The following is a 10262-nucleotide window of genomic DNA, read 5'->3' on the forward strand; positions in this document are numbered from 1 at the left end:
GATGTTTCTTTTTAGATCGTGAGCCCTTTGGGGAGAGGGAGCCATCTTATTTGTTTTATTTCTCTTTGTAAACCGCCCTGAGCCATTTTTGGAAGGGCGGTATAGAAATCGAATTATTATTATTATTATTATTATTATTAAATAAGCAGAGAATAAGGGGGCAGGTCTTAATAGCAGGCATAAACGCAGAACTGCATGCTGCATCAGAACATGAAGTTTGCCCAGGACACAGATAAAAATAACCATGTACACCGCTCTGAGCTCCTTGGAAGAAGAGCGGGATATAAATGTTAAATGATAAATAATAATAAATAAAATGGCTCCCTGTCCCCAAAGGCCTCACAATCTAAAAAAAAGAAGCAGGAGAGAGACAGCAGCCACTGGAGGGATGCTGTGCTGGGGATGGAGAGGGCTAGTTGCTCTCCCCCTGCGCAATAAAGAGAATCACTGTCGCTAAATAAAGAGGGGGGTAAGTGTGGGCCCCCCTGGGACAAGGAATCTAAAAATAAATGCCAGGGAGGCCATGGAGGGGATCTAAGCTAGGCCGTATAGGAACAGTTGTTCCTCCACCACATGCTGCTAAATAGAAAATATCTTTGCTCGGTTATCAGGACAGCGAGCGAGCATTTAGAGTGGGAGGCTGCTCCAGGCATGGGAATTCCTAGTTGCAGCACTGGGTGGGGTGTGTGTGTGTGTGGATTAGGGGTTCCAGGTGAGTATGGGGTAGGTTCCTTGCTTTCCCCACCACCTTGACAAATCCCTGCTCTCTGTTCCAGTGCCATGAAGCCTGCGTTGCCATCTACAGCAGCATGAGCAACAAGAAGCTCTCCCACTGGGTCCTGGTGTCTGTGATGTCCATGCTGTTCTGTCTGCTGATTTATTCTTTGACGGGTAAGCGGCTTGGTTCTTCCCCGCCTTTTGGGAGATTGGGGCTGTGTCTGTAGGTTGGTGGCAGGGCACCTGCTTTGCATGAAGACGGGACCAGGTTCAGCCCCTGGCAGCATCTCCAGGAAGGTCTTCACGTGGGGTTTTTGACGTCCTTTAACTTGCATCTCCTCCAGAATGGAGGGGGTGCATTCCCATATCAGCCAGATTTACCCCAACGTCCCTGTGAGTTATCAGGGAGCGGCTCAAGTTGGAGATGGAGTTTCAGTGCAGCGACCTTCTGCACCAACTGTCTGAATGACCACTAGGGGCATTGGGAGTAGAGTGAGTGAGGGTCTCCCTAGCTGTCCCTAGACCACCTTAAGTGGTGCAGTGGGGAAATGCTTGACTAACAAGCAGAAGGTTGCCGGTTCAAATCCCTGCTGAAAGACCTCTATCGGGCAGCAGTGATACAGGAAGATGCTGAAAGGCATCATCTCATACTGCGTGGGAGGAGGCAATGGTAAATCCCTCCAGTATTCTACTAAAAGAAAACCACAGGGCTTTGTGGGTGCCAGGAGTCAAAATCGACTTGACGGCACACTTCTATCTGTCCCTACTCTATGACCCCTGAAGTGACTCTTCCGCACTTCCTGTGCTGAGTCACAATCCTTCCTTTTCTCCTAGAGAGCAGATGGAAACATCTCTCTCACCTATTCATTATGTTGTCCTTTAGATTAGGATTAGGTCTTCCCTATCCAAGTGTCCTTAACCAATAAGGACTTAGTAATTAGTTCTACAAGAATCTCCATGTGTTTTCTCTAAACAGCTGCAACAACTAAACCATCCTCTGTAACGGGAGTGTGTGGTCTCTTCCTTTGTGCTCTGCTGTTGACCTACTGGGGGTAAAATTAACAACCCCCAACAGCTCACACACAATTCGGGTTTTTCACAGCGCCTTAGAGTGTAGCCCGACTTATATCCAGGGTAAAAAAATCCATTATTTGTGTCTGGTTTTGGGGACCATTTCAGGTTCACAGTAAAGCCTCCCAGTAGAGTGTGCTAAAGCCTGCTGTGTGTAGAAATCCCTGGTAGGGTGGTTGGGGTGGGGGGAAACCCTTTTCTGAAACTTTGGAGAACTACTGGTGATTGGCGCATTCAGGACTAAGAAAGGACTCTTAGTAGGAAGCTTCCTATGCTCCTAAATCAGGGATTCTCAACGTTGGGTCCCCAGATGTAATTGGACTTCAACTCCCATAATTCCCAACCAAAGGTCATTGGGGCTGGGGATTATGGGAGTTGAAGTCCAATAACATCTGGGGACCCACACATTGAGAAACCCTGTCCTAAATGGAATGTACAGGGGTCTTGAGGTGGGAAGCCCTAATTGAGTTCAGCTCCTCCTCGGTGTACATTTTGGGACAAGTTATGTATCTTTTGCACTGGTGTATGAGCGGCAAACAAGAATGCAACATGAAGTATGAAATGGCTAATTTCCTTAATCCTTTCCCTAAGATGAAAAAGCTGCTTGTATTTCCAATTCTCCACAATGGATACAACGGTCTGTTCCCTGTTTAGGGCTTTATGGCTATTTGATGTTTGGTGCTGATGTTGCTGCCGACATTCTGATGTCCTACCCGGGAAACGATGTGATGGTGATCATAGCGCGCTTGCTGTTTGGCATTTCTATCGTCACCATCTACCCCATTGCCCTCCTCTTGGGAAGGTAAGGCGCAGAAGTGAATATTTCTCCTTTCATTTAAGTAATGCACAGTTTGGGGGGAATAATATGTATGCAGCAAATGTTTCTGTACTTCTTTTCAACAAAAGTGCCCAAAGCAGTTTACATAGATGGCTCCCTGCCCCCAAAGGGCTCACAATCTAAAAAGGAACATAAGTTAGACACCAGCAGGAGCCACTGGAGGGATGCTGTGCTGGGGACGGATAGGGTCAGTTGCTCTCCCCTCTTGCTAAGTAAAGAGAACCGCCACTTTTTAAAGGTGCCTCTTTGCTCAGTTAGCAGGGGATAAAGACCGTCAGCTTGAATAAATGAAACCCTTGGCCAAAGCACAGTCCAAGTTGGCCTTCCTTTTAACTGGCCAGATGGTCTGTTCTTTCTCAAGTACTTATCTCCCACCTCCACTTTCTCTGTGGCAAAGGTGTAGAAACTTGTGTTAGCTGTATCATTTCCACTAAAGACTCCAAGCAGTCCACTGCAGCCAGAGGCCAAGGTGGTGGTTGATTTAGAACTGTGCCTTACTTTTCAGCCGTAAGTGGCTCTAAAGCAGGGATTCTCAACGTTGGGTCCCCAGATGTTCTTGGACTTCAACTCCCATAATCCCCAGCCCCCGGAGCCTTTGGTTGGAGATTATGGGGGTGGAAGTCCAATAACATCTGGGGACCCAACGTTGAGAATCCCTGCTGTAGAGGCTTTCAACTTAAAAATCCATCGGAAGATATTTGGGACTTGGGTCTGGGGAGAGATGGGATCGCTTGCATGTTACTCTCTCAGGGGCATGTTCTTCGTGAGAGGGCTGTAGCTTATTGGGTAGCGCATCTGCTTTTCATGCAGGAGGTCCCAGGTTCAGTCCTTGGCAGCATCTCCAGGTAGGGCTGAGAGAGATCTTTCTCCGCCAGAGACCCTTGGTTCTAGTGTTATGGGAGAGGGAAAATAATTTCTCTCTGTCCACTTTCTCCACACCATGCATGATTTTATAGACCTCTATCGTGTCTCCCCACAGTTGTCTTTTTTCATGAAGAAGGCATTCTATCTTGAGCTCTACTTTTTTAAAAAGGGGGGAGGTTGAGAAGGGGAGGAGGGTGCATTCAAGGGGGAGAGGTATTTAGCACTCATCCTACCCATATAGTGAGGCTATTCTCATGAGCAGCTGAAACTGGGCTAAGGGAGCCCAGCGGAGCTGCACGGCTCCCGGTGGCAAGCCTACCTAATTGTCCCTCTCCCCCTTAAATGAGGTTAGCAGAACGAGTGCTCCGCTAACCCCATTTTTTTGTTTGTGTGTAACCGCGGTGCGGCTCCGCGGCACAACGACTCACGGGTAGACACCCCAATGGGGAGGCTACAAGAAGCTTCCCAGCATCGGGGGGTGCCGCAGAATGCCCCACGCACTTGCACGGGGCATGCTGGGACCTCAGGGGTCAAGCCCACGAACCCCCTTACAGCGCTTCACACTGAAGTGCCTCAGGGTCTAGCAGACTATCACTTTCCCCTCCTCCTACTTCAAAGTTTGTTCTCACATGACTGTTTCTCTGGAGCATGCATGGGGCTTGGAGCCTGTCTGGAGACTCCTCCTACCCATTTTACAGTGAAAAAAAAAGGGGGGGGAGAAGAAGTTCTCAGTCCCCAAAGACTCATCCCCTTAAAAAGAAACACAAAAGTAGACACCAGCAACAGCCACAGGTGAGATGATTTGCTGGGATCCAGTGATGCCAGTTGCTCTCTTCCTGCTTAACATGAAGGAAATTATCATTTTGAAAAGTGCCTCTTTGCCCAGTGAGAAGGGGACCAAGATCAGAATTGTGGGCTATAGAACTTCTTCAGGCGAAGAGGGACAGTATGGAATATTCCCCCATAGAAGGGTGACCCAAGGTATTGAGGCACATGAGCTGAGGCCCTAAAGGCTGCTCACTGCAAATCACTGGAGAGCTTTTGCCTTAGCGTGTCTTTATGTACTACTACCAGCCCTTTTTATAACTTGAATTTTAATTAAATTTCCAGGACTTTCCTAGACCGCAGGCTTTGCCGCAGGTTTTCTGCGAGGCTTTACCACGTGTTCGAAGTTGTCCAAAAAACCTGACATAAAAAGTGGATTTTTTACCCTGGATATAAATCAGGCTACACTTTAATGTGCGCTTAAAAAACCCAAATTGTGTGTTAAGTGCTCCTTGATAGCTTGCATGGACTTTGGGATAAATCTGGCCGATATGTGAGCGCATACCCTCTGTTCTGGAGGAGATGCACGCTATAAGCCTGGTGTGAAAAACTTCCCTGTAGATTAGACGATTTTTACACCTCCCTTCTTCTTTCAGATTCTAATACTAACATCACTTTTAATGGAAAATTTTGCTCCAGGGCTCTCTTTATTAGGAAACAGATGGTCAAATCCATAACTTACTGTAAATTCTTAAGAAGCATGCTGGGTTTTTTGAATTTGGTTGTGCAACGAATTAATGAGAGATGTAATATTATAGTAAGAAGTAAGAGTCCTTATAATTCTATATTTTGTTGGTAGTTGTGTCTGTTTCTGTTTTCTGGTCTTAGACACTGATAAGAAACAATTTGCAAAATGTTGCTTTTCCCCAGGCGGTGGGGGCCAATGTCCTTTCAAAACACATCCTTGCATGCTCTGAGAATACATGGGAAGCAGGGAAGGTTACCGGCAGCCTCCTCGTCTCTCATCATGCTTCTTCCAAGCGTTACAAGGAATGTGAGGAAACATTCTCCCTGGAAAGCTTGCAAGGGGTCAGATCAGTCCCAAGAGATGCTGATGGCCATGGTGGGAATGCATCTTGCCACCCTGCTCACACTCCAACAACCTGCCACCTGAGATGGTTGCCTCAACTTGCCTCATGAAAAACAAGACAAAACTTCTTACAGGAAACCAACACATCTAGGACAAATCATAGGATCATAGGATCATATGAAGTTGCCATATACCAAGTCAGACCATTGGTCTATCTAGCTCAGTATTGTCTACACAGACTGGCAGAGGCTTCTCCAAGGTTGCAGGCAGGAATCTCAGAGTAGCCAGTCAGAGTAGCCAGTACTGAGCTAGATGGACCAATGCACACTAGTCTTGAGGCCTCTGAGAAGACCTATTAGAATATTCCCCTGCAGCTGAACAAAGTGGGATCTGGTCTGTGGAACATCAGGGCTACGATGCATCCCTTTGGCAGGGGTTCTGAAACTTGGGGCCCCAGATGTTGTTGGACTTCAACAGGGCTGAGGATTATGGGAGCTGAAGTCCAGCAGCATCTGGGGACTTGGGTTTGAGAGAACCTGTGCCTTATGGCCAAACCACGCCTGATGTTTAAGCTCCCCTTGGAAAGGTGAGTTTAAACCAGGTCTGCACAACTTCTGTGCTCCTGCAATTATCCCTGCTGATTGGCCAGTGTGGCTGGAGATGATGGGAGTTGTAGTTCAACAACTGCTGGGGGCTGATGTTGTGTGCAGGCCTGGCTTAAATGCAAAAATGGACCAGAAGGGATCCTTTTAATTTGAAAAACGAGTTGTGAGGGACACAATCCAGCCTGGGAATGGGCATGAAGAAGGGACGAACACTTCCCCCTGCATCGTCCTCCCCCCGCAAATGCCCTCCCCAGTTCCCAAAGCAGTAATCTGCTGTAAAATGGTGCGGGGGGGGCAATTTTAATGCCCCTCTTTGCTGTGCATAGTGCGCCTGGGCCAGATCCAGGGTGGGGTTGCAGTGGCTGACTTGTAAAGAGAAAAGGTCCACTTCCATGTTCAGCCAGTCTTGTGAAGTTGGGTCCTTTAGGAACATAGGAAGCTCCCTTATACTGAGTCAGACCATTGGTCCATCTAGCTCAGTATTGTCACTCTACACAGACTGGCAGCTGCTTCTCCAAGATTGCAGGCAGGAGTCTCTCTCAACCCTATCTGGAGATGTCAAGGAGGGAACTTGAAACTTTCTGCATGCAAGCAGGCAGGTGCTCTTACACTGAGCTCTGGCCCCATCCCCTAAGGGGAGATCTTACAGTGCCCACACATGTAGTCTCCCATTCAAATGCAAACCAGGGCAGACCCTGCTTAGCAAAGGGGGCAGTTCATGCCTGCTTCCACAAGACCAGCTTTCCTCCCAAATGCAAGATGCTCTCTCGTATTGTCTAGAACAGACAAATATGGCTTGCAGTATTCCCTGTAACGGGTTCCCAGGTGGTGATTACAACTCCCATAATCCCCCCACCAAAGGCCATTGCTACTGTGGACGGTGGGAGTAATAGTCAACACTATCTGGAAATCCTTGTTACAAGGAACTTGGCCTGGCTGCTCTTTGACTACCCTCCTCTTAAGAGAGCAGGGTTGGAGTAGAGTGGGAAATTTCTCCAAATGGAAAACTGAAAGAGAGCTTCGTAGTGCTTGGGGGGGAAATTTCCTCCTTGGGGAAACTTTCTCAGGTGGCTTCTCTGCAGCCCATTCTAGAAAAGATGCTGGTGCACAGGTTCACCGAACCAGCCAGAGCCTTTCTAATTTGAACATCTGCATGTGAATGGTGTCCCTCTTCTTCTGGTCAGTCCCAGTAATTCCAGAAAGTGATTTTTGACCCCTTCTTACCCTGCCCTCCCCCATTACAAAGGATAGCTGCCAAAGTGCTGGTTATTACCTTTAAAGCTCTGAACGGCTTGGGTCTGGGTTACCTTAGAGAGCCCCTTCTTTGGTATGATCCCCATCGCTCATTGAGGTCATCTGGAGAGGTCCTCTCCAGTTACCACCAGTACGTCTGGTGGCGACTTGGAACCCAGCCTTTTCTGTAGCTGATCCTGGCCTATGGATTGCACTCCCGGCAGATATCCGCAGTTTAGGCTCACTGTCGGCCTTTAAGAGAGCCCTAAAAACTTACTTGTTTGGCCCGGCCTTCCAAGGTTTGTAAAGTGGTGGTGTTCTTTAAAAAGTATTTTAATTGGTTTTAAATGGTTTTAACTGTGTTCTTTTAAATATTGTTTTTAGCACTGTGTTTGAATTCAGTGTGTTTATGTCATCTTAAAGTTGTTGTACACCGCCCAGAGCCTCTGGATGGGGCGGTTTATAAATGTAATAAATAAATAAATAATGTTGAATGTTGTTCTGTTTGTGGGCATATGTCAGGTCCGTCCTGCAGGACGTCTGCCTGAATGCCAAACACAGCTACATCCTGGCCACAGAGCCCTATGAGAGATGGCTACGCGTGCTGCTCACTACCGTGTGGGTCGTGGTGACCCTCATCATCGCCCTCTTTGTCCCGGACATCAGTAAGGTCATCAGTGTCATTGGGGGGATCAGTGCTTTCTTCATCTTCATCTTCCCAGGTATGGTGGTCCTCTTCTGCTGCCTGTTCTCGGGTGGAGGATTTGCGTATTGGCGGCTGCCCTTTTTGTGTGCCTCTTTGTTCTGAAAGAAGACATGCCTCTCAGCCAGGCTTGCGTGTAACAGGGTTCCCAGATGCTGTTGACTACAACTTGCATAACCCCCAGCCAAAGGCCACCGCAGCTGGGGATGCTAGGAGTTGTAGTCCACATCATCTCAGAATCCCTGTTACCTGGAGCCCTGCTCTCACCCACCAGGCTGAAAGTGGGGATAATGAAAGTTGTAGTTCAGCAACAGATGACATGCCCAGGTTGTCTATTTCTCTGCTTTAGGCCGTAAATGCCACACTTGCACCCTTAGATGTGACCCATATAAGATAGGCCTATCCCATCTTTAAAGTAACCCTTCAGCATATGAACTATCTAATCAGTGAAAATCCTCTTCAGAGGCCCTTCTTTCAGGTGGGTGGTGAAATGAGAGAGGTTCTCTTTCTGGGGGCAATGATCATAGGAACATAGGAAACTGCCATATACTGAGTCATATCAATATCTCGCTCAGTATTGTCTATACAGACTGGCAGCGGCTTCTCCAAGGTTGCAGGCAGGAGTCTCTTTCAGCCCTATCTTGGAGATGCTGCCAGGGAAGGAACTTGGAACCTTCTGCTCTTCCCAGAGTGGCTCCATCCCCTAAGAAGGGGAATCTCTTCCAGTGCTCACACATCAAGTTTCCCTTTCACATGCAACCAGGCCAGACCCTGCTTAGCTAAGGGGACCAGTCATGCTTGCGACCACCAGACCAGCTCTCCTCTCAAAATGATCAAATGATGGGGGGTCTCAAGCCCTCGCTCTCTTGATATGTTTAGCCCGGCATCATCCTTGTTAACTTTTAGGCAGCAGGCTCCTGAAATTCTTGATGATAGTGGAGACCCCCTTAACACGTGTTGCTAGTTTTTATTGGTTCTGCTCCTTTTATTTAGAAGTCTTACCGTTTCAAGTTGCTAGAGGCAATAGGTGGGATACAATTCTATGAATATCTGGTTGAACAGAAACTCTGCTGAGGACCTTCTGATCTGATTTGTAGGGCTGTGTCTGGTGTGTGCCATGGAGACTGAACCCATCAAGCCAAGGACCAAGTCAGTGCACCTGGTTTTTACATTCATTTTTGCCTCTGCTTGTCTCGTGGTGCTGAATAGTTTTGGGAACTGCTAGCAGTCTAGTATACGTAACTCCTTATGACGGTGTGCCCTCTCCAATAATACTTCTGTGGCTGGGGATGATGGGAGTTGTAGTCCAACATCATCTGGGGACCCTGGTTTGAGAGGAGGATATTGATTGATGTGCCTGAGACAATGTGTTGGGTCGGACGGAGTGATAATGCCAACCTGTCCTCTGCCACCAGGGACGCTTTGGAGGATGCTAGGATTCTGTGTGTGTGTGTGTGTGTGTGTGTGTGTGTATAACTCACAGTAATGCATTGCAGAGAACCACAGAGGCTGGGATTCATATGCCCCTCAATGCCCAGTTTGCCTTTCATGGTTACTGGCATTTTGCTAGTGCATAATTTGGAGGAGGTGTGTGGCTTTCTTGTGTTTGCCACCTTTTCGCATGAAAGAGTGAAACTCTAAGCTCCAGTTATTTCTGAGAACCTGACAAGTGTAGGCAACTGAATCTTGTGCTTCCCCCCCCTAACTTGCAGGTCTTGTCTAGTGACTTGGGGCATCATCACGGTTTTGTGTGGCGCGTTCATCTTTGGACAAAGCACAACCATTGCTGTCATGGAACTGCTGTACAAACTCTAACCTCTAGGTGGAGACAGCGGCAAGGTAGCAGATTCTGGGGGAAATGGACGTGGTTCTCCCATGCTGGACAATTTTTTACTGAACGTTTCCAAGTGACAAAGGCAGGTAACTGGGCAGATCTTTACCATTTGGACTTCACTTAACTTAATACCCACTTTTAGTATAATATGGATGAATAAAAATTGTATAAATTGGTTGTACCTCTTCACACGTCAATACCCTGTGTCTGTTTTTGTCTGTTTAAAATTCCCGCATGTGATTTGAGAGGTAACACAACTGCTTTCACTTGTCTGCTGCAAGGGTGTGTGTGTGTTAGTTTAATCCTGCTTCTGCTGAATTTCCTCCAGAGCTTGTTGACTCTTGCATCTGTCTCCTGTGTTGAATGAAGGTCTCTTGAGGAGTTCTGGCCTCCTGTTAAGGATGCTTCTCGTTGGCTCCTGCGACTTCTGCTCTCTGTCTTGCTTCCTCCTTGTCTTGTAGGGATCTTGAAATTGAGTTTTGAGGGTATCTCCCCCCCCCCCCGCCCCACCACTAAATGAGGCACTGGATCCAATCCCCTGG

General features: G+C 47.7%; 1 protein-coding gene across 3 annotated transcripts in view; it reads left to right on the top strand.

Annotated features, from left to right (window-relative positions):
* Nucleotides 1–9917, top strand: part of SLC38A8 (solute carrier family 38 member 8) — a 36820-nt gene extending 26903 nt beyond the window's left edge. For all 3 annotated transcript variants that reach the window (XM_053270425.1, XM_053270427.1, XM_053270426.1), the window contains exons 7-11: nt 777–891; nt 2443–2590; nt 7706–7905; nt 8984–9035; nt 9599–9917. In XM_053270425.1, coding sequence (XP_053126400.1) covers nt 777–891; nt 2443–2590; nt 7706–7905; nt 8984–9035; nt 9599–9701 — 618 coding nt within the window. In that variant the 3' untranslated portion in view covers nt 9702–9917. The remainder of the gene's footprint in view (nt 1–776; nt 892–2442; nt 2591–7705; nt 7906–8983; nt 9036–9598) is intronic.
* Nucleotides 9918–10262: the final 345 nt, after the last annotated feature.

Source organism: Hemicordylus capensis, chromosome 9 (assembly GCF_027244095.1).
Source record: "Hemicordylus capensis ecotype Gifberg chromosome 9, rHemCap1.1.pri, whole genome shotgun sequence".
Lineage (NCBI taxonomy): Eukaryota > Metazoa > Chordata > Lepidosauria > Squamata > Cordylidae > Hemicordylus > Hemicordylus capensis.